The sequence below is a fragment of the Macaca mulatta genome, chromosome 19 (genome assembly GCF_049350105.2).
Source record: "Macaca mulatta isolate MMU2019108-1 chromosome 19, T2T-MMU8v2.0, whole genome shotgun sequence".
Classification (NCBI taxonomy): Eukaryota; Metazoa; Chordata; class Mammalia; order Primates; family Cercopithecidae; genus Macaca; species Macaca mulatta.
The window spans coordinates 24045562-24065679 of record NC_133424.1 but is presented as its reverse complement, the minus strand read 5'-3'; the positions used below and the strand labels follow the sequence as shown (position 1 = coordinate 24065679).

The window sequence follows — 20118 nt, the reverse complement described above, 5'->3', positions numbered from 1 at the left end:
TTGTAAAAGTGTAGCTGTTTTTCAGGGTCTCTCTTCTTTTCCATTGGTCTATATGTATATTTTTGTACTAGAAACATGTTATACTGTTACAGTAGCTTTTAGTACAGTTTAAAGTCCAGTAGTGGGAGGCCTTCAGGCTTTCTTTTTTTTTTTTTTAATGTATAAAGTTGCCTTGGCTATTTGAGTTTTCCTATTCTTCCCTATGAATTTTACTTGCTTTATCACCCAGACTGGAGTGCAGTAGCACAATCTCAGCTCACTGCAACCTACTCCTCCCAGGCTCAAGCATTTCCCCTTCTCAGTCTCCCAAATACCTGGGACTACAGGCATGCACCACCACACCCAGTTAATTTTTGTATTTTTGGTAGAGACAGGGTTTCACCATCTTGGCCAGCCTGGTATTGAACTCTTGACCTCAGGTGATCTGCCCACTTTGGCCTCCCAAAGTGTTGGGAATACAGGCAAGAGCCATCACACCCAGCCTAGAACTTTCAGAACTATGTTTAATAGAACTATTTAGAGTGGAAATTCTTGTCTTATGTTTATTTTTATGGACAATACATCCAGATTTTGCTTGTTCAGTATGATGTGGCTTGAAGATTTGTGATGGATGGCTTTTATTATTTTGAGGTATGTTTCATCAATGTCTAGTTTGTTGAGAATATTTTCATGAATCAATATTAAATTTTCTTGAATGTTTTTTCTGCATCTATTGTGTCAATCATTTAATTTTTGGCTTATCTTTACGTGGTGAAGAAAACTTAATGACTTGCATGCGAAAAAACATCCTTACATGGAATGAAGCTCACATGCTTGTGGCAAAATAACTTTTGGATTTACTTATAAACTCAGTTTACTATTATTTCACGAATAATATTTTTCAAAATTTATAAAAATACTGGCTTGTAGTTTTCTTTTTTGTTGTGTCTTCACTATATTTTGTTATCAAGATGATACTGATTTTATATAACATTAGGGTGGAATCCCATCTCGATATTTTGGAATACATTTAGTAGGTTTAGTACCAACTCATCATTGTATATATGGTAAAATTTGGCTACAATTTTATATCACACAGGGCTTTTTATGACTGATAGTTTTTTTATTATTCAATGTCATTATATATTTTATACATTTTTGCTCTGGTCAAGGCTTCTTTTTTTTTTATTGGTTCAATGTTAGAAAGTTGTGCATAGTTAAAACTTTATCAGTTTTCTCTAAATTTTTCAGTTGCATACGTAGAGATGTTCATAGTAGTTTTTGAAAATTTTTGAATTTATGTAGAATTCATTGTGATTTTACATTTTTAAAATTAAATAGATGCAGAATAAATGCTTGACAAAATTCAACATTTCCTCATGATAAATCTCTGAAAAATTTAGGTATAGGAAAAAGGCACCTCAAGTCAATAAATGTCACATATAACAAAATATGCAGAGCTAATAACATACTCAACAGGGAAATGTAAGATTTTACTCTAAGATCTAAAACAAGTCAACAATGTGCCATTTCTTCAGTCTTACTAAACATGTCCAAGAATATGTTTGAAGAATATAATCGAAAGCACCCAGTTGAGAAGAAAAAGTTAAATTATTCCTGTATAATATTTTATCTCTATACATAATCATAAGAAAAGCTTAAGAGTTTACTAAAACCTATTAGAATGAATAAACAAATTTATTAAACTTGCAGAATACAAAAGCAAGATCCAAAAGTCAGAATTTCTATGTACTGCCTCAAAATGAATTTAAAAACAATTCCATCTACAATAACTATAACTATACTTTGGAATAAATTTAACCAAAAATTTGAAACACCTTACATCATACTCTAAAGAACATTAAAGAAATTAATACATGAATAAAAAAATTACTTATTCATGAATTGGCAGTAATACTGTTAAATATTTGTATTAGAGAAAATCATCTACAGATACAATGCAATCTCAATGAAAATACTAGTGACATAATATTTTTAAAAATACATCTACAATTTATGTAGTACCACAAAGGACCCTGAATAGCCAAATAAACAAAAAAAAAAAAAAAAAAAAAAAAAAAAAGGAAAGATACCACGCTACCTGACTGACTTTAAAACATACTATAGTATGTTTTAAAGCTATAGTAACAAAAACAGTATTGTACCTGAATAAAAACAGACACATAGGGCAATGGAGCAGGAAAAAAATAAGACCAGAAATATATCCATTTACTTACGGCTAAGTGATTTTAAATAACGGTGACTATTTCTTAGAGACAGGACAGTATCTTCAATAAATGGCATGGAGAAAATGTTATAGCCACAGGTAGAGTAATAAAATGAGACTATCGTCTCACACCATATATGAAAACCAACTCATAAAACTCATAATAAATTATTATTATTAATACTTGAGACAGAGTCTCACTCTGTCATCCAGGCTGGAGTGCAGTGGCACGATCTCAGCTCACTCCAAACTCTGCCTCCCAGGTTCATGTGATTCTCCTGCCTCAGCCTCCTGAGTAGCTGGGATTACAGGTGGATGCCACCATGCCTGGTTAATTTTTGTATTTTTGGTAGAGATGGGGTTTCATCATGTTGGCAAGGCTGGTCTCGAGCTCCTGACCTAAGGTAATCTGTCTGCCTTGGCCTCCCAGAGTGCTGGGATTACAGTCATGAGCCACCGTGCCTGGCCACTCAAAGTAAATTACTTAAATGTAAGGCCTGAAAACTGGAAACTAGTACAAAACATAGAGTAAAAGCCCCATAATATTGGTTGGGCAGTGACTTTTAAAATTTAACCTCAAAATCCCAGGGAAGAAAAGGAAAAACAAATGAGTCAGATTACTAAAAATTAAAATGCTGTTGCACAGAACCTGACACAATCAACAAGTCCACTAAAAATTGGAACAAAATATTTGTAAATCGTACATGTGTCAAGGGGTTAATATCAAAAATACACAAGAAACTTAAATGACTGCACAACAAACAACAAATAACTATTACAAATGAGCAAGAGGCATAAATATTTTTCAAGAAAGTACATACATATGACCAGCAGATACATTAAGAAATTATCAATGTCAATTATTATTATGGAAATGAAAACCTCGGCCTCCCAAGGTGCTGGAATTACAGGTGTGAGCCACTGTGCCTGGCCTTACATAGACTTAATTTTGGATTAAATTTTTTTCTATTTATTGCATCTGCAAAAATATATTTTAGTATAAACTCTCTGGAGTTTTCTAAGCTGTAGTTTTTGAAAAAAAATGTTTTTTCCAAATCTATTTCATTTGGAGAGTTTTTCATTAATACAAATTCTCTGTCTAATGTTGAATAAAGTTTGAGCAATGGCTTCAGGGTTTGCCTCTAGTATAAAATGAGTACAATAAGATTGTGATACAAGTAAAGTTACTATAACTCTCTATATTTTAATGTTTGTCTTCAAAATAAATCATCTTCTGAGGTGTAAAGGCTTATGCTTTCTGAAAAATCTTTGAACAGTAATTGCACTTTTAATGATTTTATTAAGTATGAACTCTGATGTTGAGTCGATGTGAGCAGATATTAATAGTGTTTTCACTTTCTTTATATTTATATATTTGTTCTCAAGTATAAATGTTGTCCTGTGCAATAAAATGTGAGCATTGGTTAAAAATTTTGCCACTTTGTTCACACTTGTAGAAGTTTTCTCCAGTATGAATCACCTTACCTACAATTAAATGTGACAACAATATACTGGTTTTGTCACATTCTTCATATTTCTAGAATTTCTCACCCGCATTTCTTCGATGTTTGGAAAAGTTTTAGGTTTTGTAAAAAGCATTGTTACAACTTTCAGGTTTTTAGAGTTTCTCTGTGGTATGAATCATCTTATGTCTGTTAAGAATACAGGATTTGTTAAACGCTTTGCCACAGTCTTAACACTTGTAGGGTTTCTCTCCAGTATGAATTATCTTATGTGTAGTAAGGTGTGACGACTGGATAAAGGCTATGCCACATTCTTTACATTTGTAGGTTTTTCTCCAGTATGAATTACCTTATGTTTAGTAAGATTTGAGGACTGGTTAAAAGCTTTGCCATATGCTTCACATTTGTAGGGTTTCTCTTCAGCATGAATTATCTTATATGTAGCAAGGTATAAAGATTGTTTAAAAGCTTTGCCACAGTCTTTACAATTTTATGTATGAATTGTCTTATGCCTAGTAAGGTGTGAGAACCGCCTAAAGGCTTTACCACCATCTTTACATTTGTAGATTTTTTTCCCGAGAATGAATTATCTTATGTGTAGTGAGGGTTGAGGATTGGTTAAAAGTTTTGCCACATTCTTCACATTCGTAGGGTTTCTCTCCAGTATGAATTCTTTTATGTGTAGTAAGGTTTGAGGACTGGTTGAAAGCTTTGCCACATTCTTCACATTGGTAGGGTTTCTCTCCAGTATGAATTCTTTCATGTTTAGTAAGGGTTGAGGACTACTTAAAAGCTTTGCCACATTCTTCGCATTTGTATGGTTGCTCTTTAGTATGAATTTTCTTATGTTCAGTAAGGTTTGAGGACTGGTTAAATGATTTGTCACATTCTTCACATTTATAGGGTTTCTCTCCAGTATGAATTCTTTTATGTGTAGTAAGGTTTGCAGATTGGTTAAAAGATTTGCCACATTTCTCACATTGGTAGGGTTTTTCTCCAGTATGAATTCTCTTATGTGTGGTAAAATGTGAAAACCAGTTAAAGGCTTTGCCACATTCTTTACATTTGTAGGGTTTTCTCTCAATAATTCTCTTATGTGTAGTACAGTTTGGGGACTCATTAAAGGCGTTGCCACATTCTTCACATTTGTACGGTTTCTCTCCAGTATGAATTTTCTTATGTTGAGCTAAGTGTGAAAGAATGCAAAATAATTTTCCACATTCTTTACATTTGAAAGGTTTCTTTGAAGTATGTCTTATCTTACATCTGTTTGAATTTGAAAATTTATGAAAGACTTTCACATGTTTGTCACATTGAAATATTTTGCTATGGGTAGTTGTCAAACACTGGTTACATCTATTATAGCCTTTTTTGTGCATCTTAAACTCATCCACACTTTTACAGCCTTTTCTTAACAGTAAATTCTCGTGTCCACATTTTTTATATTGTCTCAGTATGACTTCTTGGAAATAATCTTTAATGCCTTGCTCTGGCCAAAGGTCTTGGGCAATACGAGAACATATAACTGAAAGAAATGAAAATCACAAATTACTCCATGTGCTAGACTGAGTATAGTTTATAAACCTAACCTATAAAGTTACACAAACTACATAACAAGGTGGCATAGTAAAATACCACAGGCCCTAATTTCTTCATTAACATATAAATGTAAGAAAAATCCAACGTACATTTGTAAAAAAGTAAGTTGAGTGTGTACGGTGCCCCAGGTGAGCACAATTGCAAAGAGCTATATAGAGGAAAAATAAAGTCTGTTACATTTTACCCAACAGAGCTCTTCCTCCCCTCCATTGTAACATAGTGACTTTAGAAGTAAACTGCCAACTCCTGGTTTCCTTTTTAAAAGACAAGTAAAATACTGGCACATACATCTTTATTTCTGGTTTATAGGGGCTTTTCCAGACACTGGTTTTGAAAGAAACCAGGCACATTCCTCCATATATCTCCCAACTCCCTGAGCCCAGCACAAACACATTCCTCCATATATCTCCCAACTCCCTGAGCCCAGCACAAACACATTCCTCCATATATCTCCCAACTCCCTGAGCCCAGCAAAACACATTCCTCCATATGTCTCTCAACTTTAGAAAAACAACACCTGGGAAATCTCTGATAAGGGCACAGCGGGAACCAATAAAAAATGCTAAATGTATAATGTTAACCAATTGTAATGTTGTAACCAAAAGAATTCCCGTGTTCCCCTGTAACTTTACATATCCTGTTTACATCGGGCTATAAAAAGCAAGCACTCGCATTGTTCAAGGCCCTCTTGTATGCTGTGGAATGGAGGGACCAAGTTCGAACTTGCAGTAAAAGATCCTTGCCGCTTGGCTTTGACTCTGGACTCTGGCGGTCTTCTTTGGGGAACAAACAGTCTGGGCATAACATCTGGGGGCTCGTCCGGAATTCCCCAAGCCCACCAGACCCCTGGTCAACGGATCTACCAGGATTGATCTGCTGATAGGTGAGCCGGCTCGTCTCTGTTTGTCTGTCTGTGTCTGTTCTGAACCTGTGTCTGTAACTCGCGAGGTCTGAAACTAAAGCTGACGCAGTCCTGGCGGACGCGCTATAGGACAGCCAGCAGAGACTGGTGGGAGACGTCCCCTGGCTCTCGTCTGATTTAGATTTTTATCTGAACTGATTCTGACCCGGGCTCCCAGAGCGCGCTTGCGGCTAGAAATTATTAATATGCCAGATTTCCTTTACAGGAATTCTAACCCATATTCTTTTACAGGGAGAGACTACAGATTATTACAGGATGGGTAATACCCAGAGCACTCCCCTATCTCTCCTTATAAGTAATTTCAAGGATGTTAGAGCAAGGGGCCATGATCTCAGTATGGAAATCAGGAAGGGAAAGCTAATTACTCTGTCACTCCGAATGGCCTGCCTTTGATGTGGGGTGGCCACCCGAAGGGACGTTCCGACTTCCTGTCATCACTAAAGTCCAAGATTTTCCTACCTGGGCGTGTGGGCCACTTGGATCAAATTCCATATATCCTCATATGGCAGGACCTTGTTGAGAACCTGCCTCCTTGGCTGTCCCCTTTCCAATTAGCCCCCCCGAATCCTGTAAGGCGCTGGTTGCTCGGCCGCTAAAACCCAAGCAACCGACTGCCCCCCCCCATCCTGTTCTACCTGATAGCAGGGACCCACTGTCCACAGAACCCCCTCCGTACCCCTCCGGGCCCCAGGCCCCAGCCCCCCGGGCTGAGCCGCAGGAAGGAGCAGGCGGACGGGAGGCAGCTGACGCACCCAGACCCGCTGAAAGTGAAAGTAACTTTGAAGAGCCGGCAGGGCAGACGCGAGGGCGCACTTTGCGGGCTAGCCCCACCCCAGCCGCCTGACTCCACAGTGGCTCTACCCTTTAGGGAAATAGGACCCCCAGATGACACGGGGATCCCCAGGCTCCAGTATTGGCCATTGTCCACCAGTGATCTGTATAACTGGAAGACTCAGAGTGCTCGGTTCTCAGACTACCCCAAAGATTTAATGGCTTTACTGGATAGTGTCATGTTCACCCACCAGCCCACTTGGGATGATTGCCAGCAGCTCCTCCGAATCTTGTTCACAATGGAGGAGCGAGAGAGAATACAGGTAGAAGCTAGAAAGCTGGTCCCGGGGGACGACGGTCAACCAACTGCCAACCCCGACCTCATAAATGCGACTTTTCCTCTGACCAGGCTGGCGTGGGACTACAACACAGCAGAAGGTAGGGGACAGCTACACATTTATTGCCAGACTCTAATGGCGGGTCTCCGGGCAGCTGCTCGCAAGCCCACTAATTTGGCTAAAGTATACTCTATTCTGCAGGGAAAGACAGAAAGCCCAGCCACCTACCTAGAAAGATTAATGGAAGCTTTTAGACAGTACACCCCCATAGACCCAGAGGCTCCAGGAAGTCAGGCAGCTGTCGTAATGTCTTTTGTAAATCAGGCAGCCCCAGACATTAAAAGGAAACTCCAGAAATTAGAAGACTTAGAGGGAAAGCAGATTCAGGACCTCCTTCAGATAGCCCAGCAGGTTTACAATAACAGAGATACTCCAGAAGAAAGGCAATTTAAGGCCACTGAAAAAATGACCAAGGTCCTGGCAGCAGTAGTACAGAAAGAGCATCTACAGCCAGATAACACCCAACCTAGGCGGTCCCCCAGACATGATAATCTGAGCAAAGACTAATGTGCATACTGTAAGGAAGCTGGCCACTGGGTAAGAGACTGCCCCAAAAAGAAACAACGAGGACAGGGACCCCCTAGGTCTACACCCGTACTAGTCACTCAAGACGAAGACTAGGGAAGACAGGGTTTGGACCCCTCCCCGAACCTAGGGTAACTTTGCAAGTAGAGGGGTCCCCAGTCCAGTTCTTGGTCGACACGGGAGCACAGCACTCAGTCCTAGTTAAAACTAAGGGAAAATTATCCTCCAAGTCCTCGTGGGTACAAGGGGCCACAGGAATTAAGAAATACCCCTGGACAACACAAAGAACAGTAAACTTCGGAGCCAGGAATGTAACCCATTCCTTCCTGGTCATCCCTGAGAGCCCCTGTCCCCTATTAGGGAGGGACCTGCTAACTAAAATGGGAGCACAGATCCATTTCCTACCCGAGGGGCCCATCGTGACCAACTCCCAAAATCAGCCCGTGTCCATCCTGACTATAACCCTAGAAGATGAGTACCGGCTCCACCAGGAGCAAGCGGCCCCTGACCAGGACATAGCAACCTGGCTCCAGCCTCCTGGGCGGAAACGGGGGGCTTAGGACTAGCAAAACACCGTCCTGCCTTGTTTGTTGAACTCAAGCCTGGGACAGACACCGTTCGGGTACGCCAACGCCCGATGCCCCTAGAGGCCAAAGAAGGGATTGCACCACATATTCACTGGCTCCTCGACCAAGGGGTCCTTCGCCCATGTCACTCGCCCTGGAATACTCCATTGTTGCCGGTATGAAAACCTAGTAGCGGAGAATACAGACCTGTACAAGACTTGAGAGAAGTCAATAAGAGGGTTATGGACATACATCCAACTGTGCCTAACCCGTACACCCTCCTGAGTACCTTAAACCCTAAACATCAATGGTACACTGTTTTAGATTTGAAAGATGCTTTCTTCAGTTTGCCTTTAGCCCCTCAGAGCCAAAAGCTCTTCGCCTTCGAGTGGACTGACCCTGGGAGGGGCATAAGTGGCCAACTGACATGGACCAGACTGCCGCAGGGATTCAAAAACTCTCCTAGCCTGTTCGATGAAGCCCTCCATGAAGACCTAGGTGAGTACCGATGCAAACACCCTGAAATAACCTTACTACAGTGTGTTGATGATCTCCTGATTGCTGCTGAGACCCAGAAGCTTGTATTCAAGGGACCAAGAGTCTCTTACAAACTCTAGGGAACCTAGGCTACCGAGCCTCGGCAAAGAAAGCTCAAATCTGTAAATCAGAAGTAACGTATCTGGGGTACCTGCTAAAAGGAGGGCAGTGCTGGTTAACAGACGCCCGGAAGCAGACTGTCCTGCAGATCCCCAGGCCACAATCCACCTGACAAGTAAGGGAATTCCTGGGGTCGGCAGGATTTTGTAGACTATGGATACCTGGGTTCGCAGAACTGGCTAAACCCTTATATCAGGCAACATGGGGGCAGCAGCCATTTAATTGGACAGAGGAAGCCGAGTCGGCTTTCCAACAGATCAAAACCGCCCTACTCTCTGCGCCTGCATTGGGACTACCTGATGTCACCAAGCCCTTCCACCTATACGTGGACGAGAGCAAGGTTGTCGCCAAGGTGGTAATAACTCAGAACTTAGGCCCCTGGCGGAGGCTGGTTGCCTACCTGTCAAAGAAATTAGACCCAGTGGCTGCTGGGTGGCCCCCTTGTCTCCGAATGATTGTGGCCATGGCCCTGATGGTACAAGATGCTGATAAACTTGTCATGGGTCAAGAATTACAGGTCGTTACCCCACATGCCATCGAGGGTGTACTCAAACAGCCACCTAATCAATGGATAAGTAATGCCCGGCTCACCCACTACCAAGGACTACTACTGAATCCTCTCAGGATAACTTTCCTGCCCCCAACAACCTTAAACCCTGCCTCACTGCTGCCCAACCCGGACCTGGACGCCCCGCTCCATGATTGCACCGAGATACTAGCTCAGGTGCACAAAGTTTGAGAGGACCTGCAGGACCGCCCACTTCCTGACGCTGACCTAGTCTGGTTCACTGATGGGAGCAGCTTCGTATACCAAGGCCAGAGGTACGCTGGAGCGGCAGTGACTTCAGAGACTGAGGTAATCTGGGTGGAACCCCTGCCCCTGGGAACATCAGCCCAGAAGGCCGAACTGATAGCGCTCACCCAAGCTCTTACCTTAGGGGCAGGGAAGAAACTGACAGTATACACAGACAGCCGATATGCTTTTGCTACGGCGCACATACATGGGGCCATTTACAGGGAGCGAGGGTTACTAACGGCTGAAAGAAAAGAAATAAAGAACAAGCAAGAGATCCTAGCCCTGTTAACAGCCCTGTGGAGACCAGAAAAATTGGCTATTGTACATTGCCCAGGGCATCAGAAACCAACCACTCCAATTGCTCAAGGCAACTTTCTGGCAGACCAAACTGCAAGGAGTGTGGCAAAGGCTCCCCGCCAACTCCTTGCACTCCAGCTCCCTGATCCGGGCCCCCGGGACTTGCCGTATCTCCCTGATTATTCAGAACAAGATCTCCAGTGGATCGACAAACTTCCCCTGAAACAAATCCAGAATGGGTGGTGGACTGATACTAATGACCAAACCATCCTACCAGAAAAATTAGGACACCAAGTGTTAGAACACATCCACCGAACCACCCACCTGGGTGCCCGGCAGATGATAGACCTAATCAGATGCTCCAAGCTCAAAATCAGACATATAGCCGAGACGGCCAGCAGCATCATGACAAGTTGCAAAGTCTGCCAGCTTAACAACGCCTACCCCCAATCCCAGGCTGCAACAGGAACAAGGCTCAGGGGAACCAGGCCCGGTATCTACTGGGAAATAGATTTTACTGAGATAAAGCCAGGAAAATACAGGTATCGGTACTTACTTATCTTTGTAGATACTTTTTCAGGATGGACTGAAGCATTCCCAACCAAAAGGGAAACTGCTCAGGTTGTAGTAAAGAAAATCCTGGAAGATATCCTCCCCAGGTATGGCTTCCCCATCCAGATAGGGTCAGATAATGGGCCGGCCTTCGTCGCTAAGGTAAGTCAGGATTTGGCTTCCATCCTTGGGGCAAATTGGAAACTACATTGCGCTTACAGACCCCAGAGTTCAGGACAGGTAGAGAGGATGAATCGGACCTTAAAGGAGACCTTAACTAAATTGACTATGGAGACTGGCACTAATTGGGTGGTACTTCTCCCCTACGCTCTGTTCCGGGCCCATAATACCCCTTACAGACTGGGCCTTACCCCTTATGAAATCATGTATGGCAGACCCCCACCCCTGGTCCCCAGCCTAAAAGATGATCTGCTCAAGTCTGAAACAGAAAATGTCTCTGAACTCTTATTTTCCCTACAAGCCTTGCAGAAAATTCATCAAGAAATCTGGCCCAAGCTGAAGGAACTATATGAGACCGGTCCCCTGCCGACACCCCATCCTTACCAGCCAGGAGACTGGGTCCTGGTTAAGTGACACTGACAAGAGACCCTAGAACCCAGGTGGAAGGGACCACTCCAGGTACTCCTAACCACACCCACCGCCCTGAAGGTAGAAGGCATCACGTCGTGGATCCACTACACCCACATCAAGCCAGTGGACCCAACCTCCGACCTTCTGGGACCAATCATGGCAGCGGCTGAAGCACCGGCCACGTGGATTGTGGACAAAGCTAAGAACAACCCCTTAAAACTCACCCTGCACCGGCAGCATAGCTCACTGCAAACATGCAGTTAGGTAGTCTAACCCTAACGTTAGTCGCTCTAGTGGCTGCTGGGGAAATCACAAAATCAGCTCTTAATCCCTTTGTCTGGAGATTCTGGCTTTATGAAAACCGAACCCACCCGGGGCAACCTCATAAGCCTGGGAAATTATTGGCCAGTGCTGATTGCCCCTCCTCAGGGTGCAATAGCCCAATTCTACTAAATTTTACTAGTTTTCAAATAGCCAAACCTATGGCACCAATAATATGCTTTGAGTTTGATCAGACTAAATACAATTGTAAACACTATTGGTGGCACCAAAATGCCGGCTGTCCTTATAACTATTGTAACATCCATAGATTCCGTTACTGGGGAGAGGAAGAACAGTTAGACCCTAAGTGGGCCTTCCATCATAGACGGGATGGAGACTTTTAATATACATGGATAGTTAGAGACCCCTGGAACTCCCGCTGGACCACGCCTCAACATGGGGCTGTATACTACTCCCCCTCCTCCACATGGCCTAGTAGTCACCTCTATCTGTGGCGAGGTCTAGTGCAGGTACTGCCTCTGGTCCATGGAAATATCCAATGACAAGAAAACAGACTAACACAAGACTTACGTCCTTTCTCCTGGTTAAAATTATTACAAGGACTAGAACTTGCTAACCTTACAGGACTTCACAGCCTGTCTGGCTGCTTTCTGTGTGCCACTCTAGGGCATACACCGCTAACCGCTGTCCCTCTGCCATGGGGATCCTCTACCTCTGCCCAAGCTAACAACCTCTGAAACCTCTCATATGCCCCTATCCTTAACGTGCCCCTATACCTAAACCCCAGTCAGGAGAAGTTTCCCTACTGTTTCTCAGGAACCAATTCCAGCCTCTGCAGCATCACTGCAATACCCCCTAATATCACCCTAAGGGCTCCGCCGGGCATATTCTTCTGGTGTAATGGAACATTATCTAAGAACCTATCTAGTCCCTCTGTTACCAACCTACTGTGTCTTCCTGTCACATTAGTTCCCCGGTTGACTCTACTAACTGCCAGCAAGTTCCTAGGGTACACCGGTAACTGGACTAGTACTGCTATTCACCCAGTCCCTAGACCGAGACCTGCACGAGCCATATTTCTCCCCCTCATTGCGGGAATCTCCCTCACCGCATCCCTCATTGCGGCCGGACTGGACTGGCGGGGGGAGCCCTAGGTCACACCCTCATAGAAAGCAACAAGTTGTACCAACAATTTGCTGTTGCTATGGAGGAGTCGGCTGAGTCCCTTGCCTCCCTTCAGCGGCAGTTCACGTCCCTAGCTCAGGTAACCTTGCAGAACCGGAGGGCCGTAGACCTACTCACTGCTGAAAAAGGTGGTACATGTATGTTTCTAAAGGAAGACTGTTGTTTCTACAAAAATGAATCAGGGCTTGTAGAGGACCAGGTCCAACAGTTACGCAAGCTAAGCACAGAAGTAAAAAAACGGCAGTTTGCTTCAGCTGCAGACCAATGGTGGAATTCCTTTGTGTTTTCCCTGTTAGCCCCCTTCCTTGGACCCCTGCTAAGTCTACTATTTCTGTTTACCGTAGGACCTTGTGTTGTTAACAGAATTTTACAATTTGTCAGGGAAAGATTTGACACCGTACAGCTCATGGTCCTCAGAGCCCAATACCAACCTGTAAACGCTGAAACAGAATCAGACTTATAAGACCCAAGATTGACTCTAGAGGTACCTAAGAAAAGGGGGGAATGAAAGAAACCAGGCACATTCCTCCATATGTCTCTCAACTTTAGAAAAACAACACCTGGGAAATCTCCGATAAGGGCACAGCGGGAACCAATAAAAAATGCTAAATGTATAATGTTAACCAATTGTAATGTTGTAACCAAAAGAATTCCCTTGTTCCCCTGTAACTTTACATATCCTGTTTACATCGGGCTATAAAAAGCAAGCACTCGCATTGTTCGAGGCCCTCTTATATGCTGTGGAATGGAGGGACCAAGTTCGAACTTGCAGTAAAAGATCCTTGCCGCTTGGCTTTGACTCTGGACTCTGGTGGTCTTCTTTGGGGAACAAACGGTCTGGGCATAACAGTTTCTGTCTCTTATGACAAAAGGTTCTGAAAGAAATGGTGGTATACTTTAAAATGACAGTATGAGCCTGCTGAGACAAAAACTAAGTTTTACAGCATCAGAGAGACTGTGGTATCACAGAGAACAAATGTAGAAAGTGATTATCAATTTTATTTTTTTTTGTGACAGACTCTTGCTCTGTCACCCAGGCTGGAGTACAGTGGTGCAAACTCAGCTCACTGAAACCTTTGCCTCCTGGGTTCAGGCGATTCTCCTGCCTCAGCCTCCTAAGTAGGTGGGACTACAGGCACATGCCACCATGCCCAGCTAATTTATTGTATTGTTAGTAGAGATGGGATTTCACCATGTTGATCAGGATGGTCTCGATCTCTTGACTTTGTGATTCACCCGCCTCAGCCTCCCAAAGTGCTGGGATTACAGACACGAGCCACCACACCTGGCCTACTGATTTTTAAGAAGAAACACAAATAAACTCCTTTAACTAAAAGCAAACACAAAATTTTAGAGAAGACACATTGTAAGAACATGTTTGAGAGACTCCCAGAATGTGTAGCCAAAATGATTGTTTTTAGACTATGACAGGACAGAACTACATTATAAAGACTGTGATGGGTAGCTTTTTTAAATGTCCAAATCTCAATTAAAGATTACAATGTACACAAAACAGGGCAATGTAATTACATCAAAAATATAAAATTTTCAGAAGGAAACCACAGAAAAGATGTACACATTAATTTTAAAAATTGATTAAAAATTGAATATTCAATGAATGAAACAGGAACACAACTACAGAAAATCAAAAATGAAGATAAGAACAAAAATACTGAAAAAATTTGAAAATAGAAATTATGGGAGTAAAAAATACAAGAAGAAATAATAACTGAAAAATCCCTCAGTAAGAAAAATAATGTAAACATGAAGAAGCTTACAAACAAACTAGGATACATACAAAGATATTTATAAAAAATACATATATAAGCACAATTTCAAAACTCACAGACAGAGCATTTTGGGAGCTGCAATATAAAACTGATGTGTCATATACAAACATAGTCTTATGATATAACCAGTGAATTGTCAACAAAAATTTTGCAGGCCAGAAAGAAAAACTGTGAGATGTAGTCAAAGTACTGGCAAAAAAAATAGTTTTCAAGTGAGAGTAATACCATCAGCAAATCTGTCCTGAAAAATGAAAAAACGATATTCCAAAATAGCCAAATTCTGAAAAGGTATATTGGCACTGCATGTACTTATAAAACTGCATGAACATATAAAAGATGCTGAAAGCAGTTCCTTAAATGGAAAATAAAAGGATTCAAGAAAACACCAAATAATCAAATAAAAATAAATTACTTTTTGAGAAAAATATGCACATACATAAAAAAAGGATTTTGTAGCATTATCATAATGGTGCAGAAAACATTTTAAATTATTCTCTAAAATCTGAAAGATAAAAGCATAGCAATTATTATAAACATCTGTTAATGAATATACCACATAAAAAGATATATATATTTTCTTTTTGAGACAGATTCTCGCTCTGTCATCCAGGCTGGAGTGCAGTGGCACTATTTCGACTTACTGCAAGCTCCACCTCCCGGGGTTCACACCATTCTCCCGCTTCAGACAAGATGGAAGTACGCAAATATTAATCAAATGAGAGCAGAAGAGGCCAAAATAATATTATACAAGCTACATCTTAAGTCAAAAACTGTCATATTTTATAAAATGTACTTGAAGTCAAAACTCTAAAGTGACAAAATAAGACCTTAAAAAATTATAGATTTATTCACTGGGAGCCTATGACACACTTGTATATACACGTATGTTTCTGTGTGTGTGTGTTTGTTTCTGTGTGTGTGTGTGTGTATACATATATTTCACATTAGGGCTCCAAACATATAAAGCAAATATTGACAGAAATACATAGAGAGCAATATAATTATAGTATATTTTAATATTGCACTTTCTGTAATAAAAATAAAACAAGACAGAATATTAGTAAGAAAACAGACAACTTGGAGGGAGTATAAAACAATTATTCCTAACAAAGGTATAGAGGGCACCCCTCAACAACCTTAGGATACACACTTTTATCAATAGCTCATAGAACACTTTCCTTGATAGACAACTTCCTAGGCCAAAAAAAAATTTACCACACTTTTTAAAACTAAAATTTTATAAATTACTTTATATGACCAAAATGGAATGAGACTATAAATAATAAGAGAAAAAAACGAAAAAATTCACAAATATATATAAAAATTAAACAACACACTCTTGAGCGTGCTCTCGTGGAAAGGCTGAAATAGATAATATTGTAAATATGTCCATCCTGCTCAATGTAATCTACAGATTTAATACAATGTTTTTCAAATTTCTCATTGCATTTTTGAACAGCAACCCCTCGATTATGTAGAATCTCAACAGACAATAAAGTACTTAGCAATCTTCAAAAAAAAGAAAAAAAGGGAACAATGTTGGAGGCTTTATAGTTTCTGATTTAAACACACATCAAAAAGTTACAGAATTAAACCAATTGCCAGGCACGGTGGCTCACACCTGTAATCCCAGCACTTTGGGAGGCTGAGGCGGGTGGATTGCTTGAGCCCTGGAGTTCAAGACCAGCGTGGGCAACATGGTGAAACCCTGTCTCTACTAAAAACACAAGCTGGGCATGGTGGCAGGTGCCTGTAATCCCAGCTACTCAGGAAACCATCCAAAACTCTTCCCAGCCAAGGACTGGAAGAGGTCCTGCCTTTTCAGAGGCCTGGAGAAAGACACTCATTTATAGCCACACAGACAAGACTGCAGACCTTGGTCCTTACTGTCTGCCCTGAAGCACTTCCATGACTCAGTTCCAGTTCTTTGAGTCACAGTTCATGGCCAGTTCTACCTACATGGAAACCCATACAGAGACTTGGAGAAATCCTTTCTGGTACCCAGTGAAAACCATTTTCATCTACATTTTGATATAAAGTCCACCATATATGTATAACCAACTGCAGAAACCTGCCCTAGTGCTTACCCTATAGAGTGAAGTCCTAAAGGATATTCACTCTGCCAAAAATATAATGGGAATTACAACTACCCAAGCCCCTTGTAACAAGTCAACTAAAGTTGGACCCTAGTGAAGACCCAGCAGCCTTGTGACCAAGCTACAACCCCTCTCCACTGCAAGCCCAGAGGGCATTCTATCACTCTGGGCACCCAACAAAATAATATCTTTACATCCTAAAGCCAGTTTATAAAAACTTGAGGAGGTGTTTGCTTCTTAAAATTCACAGAGACCAATGCAAAACCATATTGTGCCCATTCTCAATGCTTCTACTTAAACATAGCACTGAAGGTATGTGGCAGAAAAATTAGTCAAAATAAAGTTTTAAAGTCACTGAAATTGAAGACAAGTAAGAAGTTGCTGTTTATAGAGCATTTGACTTTATATATAAAAAACCATAAACAGTACATTAAAACCTGATTAAAGTTATAATTACACTCAATAAATTAGCAAATAGAAAATTAACATACAAGTATACATTATGGTTCCAAACACTTAAAACAAACTATCTGATAAAATATAGAAAGAAAGCAATCTTATTTACAATAGCACTAAAATAAATTTCTGAGAACAAATTTAATCAAGGAACTAAAAAATATTTTAAATGAAAGATATATCAATTAAAAAAATTAGAGAAGACACAAATAAATTTAAAAATATTTTGTCTATTAATTGAAAAAATAAATATTGCTAAAGTGTCTTATTTTTTATTTTTACTTTTTGACAAGAGCCTTGCTCTCTTACCCAGGATCAAGTGCAGTGGCACAGTCTTGGCTCACTGCCATCTATGTTTCCTGGATTCAAGCAAATCTCCTGTCTCAGCATCCCAAGTAGCTTGGATTACAGGCGCCTGTCACAACGTCTGGCTAACTTTTTGTAGTTTTAGTAGAGATAGGGTTTCACTATGTTGGCCAGGCTGGCCTCGAACTCCTGACCTCATGATCCGCCCGCCTTGGCCTCCCAAAGTGTTGGGATTACAGGTGTGAGCCACCGTGCCCAGGCTAAAGTGCCTTGTCATCTAAGGTGTCTCTAGATTCAATAAACTCCCATCAGAATTCCAGTTATTTAAGGTAATAGAAAATACGATTTTAAAATTTACATAAAACTACAATAAACTTTAAATAGCTAAAGCAATCTTGAAAGAAAAAAAAATAGCAAGAGGACATCATACTGTATAATTTCAAACTATATTTCAAAACTATAGTAATAAAACAGCATGGAATGTGTAGAAAATTAGCAATAAATAAATAACAAATGAAACAGAAACCACTACTCTCACATATTTCAGCCATAATGCAAAAAGAGAACTTAAAAAATAGTTTAATTAGCTGGGTGTCATGGTGCATGCCTGTAATCCCAGCTACTCAGGAGCCTGAGGCAGGAGAATCACATGAATCTGGGAGGCAGAGGTTGCAGTGAGCCGAGATCGCACCATTGCGCTCCGGCCCTGGCGATAGTGTGAGACTCCGTCTCAAAAATAAATAAATAAATAAAATAAAAATAGTTTGACATAAAGTTTCTCAAAATTATGCAAATATCTGTGTATTTCCAGAAACAATGGAAAAGCAGTCAGATTGTGTAGTCTATTATATGCCATGAAATGGACTTTGGCTCTCACTGTAAACTTCAAGTAAGATTACCAAAGGGAAAGAAGAATTTTTAGAGATTTAATAAAGATAAAGCAAAAGATGCTTCTATGTGAGAGGAAAAAAAATTTTTTTTAAAGCAATATAAAAAGAAACAGAAACAATTTCCTTAGTAAAACAGCTTCCCAAATTATTTTTAAAACTGTTTTTTTTTTAAAACTATAGATCTCTTATCAGTCTTGTCTATTGTATTTACTCTCACCTACCTGGGGGTTTGGCTACCATATCATGTGTCTTCACATTCCAAGGCTCTTTTTCTTGCTCCAGACAGGGGATCAGGTCTCGCTTTGAGACAGCAATACCTGTTTTATGAAAAATAACATGAATTTTGCTCATATTCTCCAATTACCAACTTAGTAATGCTCTCAGTAAAGATAATGTAATGGAATATTCTAGTAAATTAACCCCAAAATAATAATTTATAACAAATTTCTAAATATATTGGGCACAGTGGCTTATGCCTTTAATCCCAGCACTTTGGGAGGCTGAGGCAGGCATATCAGAGCGAGGTCAGGAGTTCGAGACCAGCCTGTCCAACATAGTGAAACCCTGTCTCTACTAAAAATACAAAAAAATGAGCCAAGTGTGGTGGCACATGCCTGTAGTCCCAGCTACTCAGGAGGCCGAGGCAGGAGAATCACTTGAACCCAGGGGGCAGAGGTTGCAGTGAGCTGAGACTGTGCCATTGTGCTTCAGCCTGGATGACAGAGACTCTGTCTCCAAAAAAATTAAAAAATTAAAAAAATAAAGAAAAATTGCTAAATATTTAAAAATATTTTAATTTTATAGGTTCTTAATTTAACTACCTTGTACTAATTCAAAAATTGGTGGTGGTAATGAAATTTTAAGATGTGGGCAATAATAAGTTGCAACTAAATTTCTAAAATTAACCCTAATCTAGAGTGAAGGAAACAAATCAGCTCAGGAAAGTGGAAAGTAAAGGTCAAAATAAAACATTTTGAAATTCTATTCTACATAGAAAAATCCTGAAGATAAAAAAAAAAAAAACAAAAACAAAAAAAACAAAAAAACAAAAAAAAAACACCCGGGATCTGAAAGCATAACATTTTTACAAAAATAAATGAAACTTATAAGGTATATTAGCAATTGTGTATTAAGGTTATCCTCACCCAGGAAGACCAGGTTTCTGTAGTTATCTAACATCACATGTCTATATAAATTCCACTGTTCAGTGTCTAGACATTGCCACTCCTCCAGAGAAAATTCTATGGCCTAAAGATAACTAGGTCTTACTTATAGGGGTGACTGAAATTATCTAATAACTTTCAACACAGAAATATTCTCTCATGTATACTCTAACTCTGAGAAAAGAGAGTGGCATAAGATCCAAAATATCAGTGTATATATGATACTTTTCCAGATGATGAAGTAGGACATGAACAGTAACATGTACATTTTTGAGTGCTATATTTACATCATACAGAAAGAGTTGTGTAAACTTTTCAGATGGAAAATTCATACTGAGTTAGAAGGTACTGCACAAATGTTAATGTGTACAATAAACTGAAGATCTTGTAAATGCAGTCTGTGACAGAAGGTCTGGAATAAAGCCTGAGTTTCTGGATCTTGGTGCGGTAGCTCATGCCTGTAATCCCAGCACTTTGGGAGGCTAAGGCAGGCGGATCACCTGAGGTCGGGAGTTGGGGACCAGCCTGACCAACATGGAGAAACCCCGTCTCTACTAAAAACACAAAATTAGCCAGGCATGGTGGCACATGCCTGTAATTCCAGGTA

General features: G+C 40.6%; 1 protein-coding gene across 1 annotated transcript; it reads right to left on the bottom strand.

The window, feature by feature from the left end:
• Positions 1–3743: 3743 nt before the first annotated feature.
• LOC698779 (uncharacterized) lies at positions 3744–19527 on the bottom strand. Its single transcript, XM_077979903.1, is given in 5 exon segments — positions 3744–3997; positions 4000–4246; positions 4248–5194; positions 18570–18665; positions 19494–19527. Coding segments are annotated over 5 exon segments (1578 nt in total).
• Between the last annotated feature and the right edge of the window lie 591 nt (positions 19528–20118).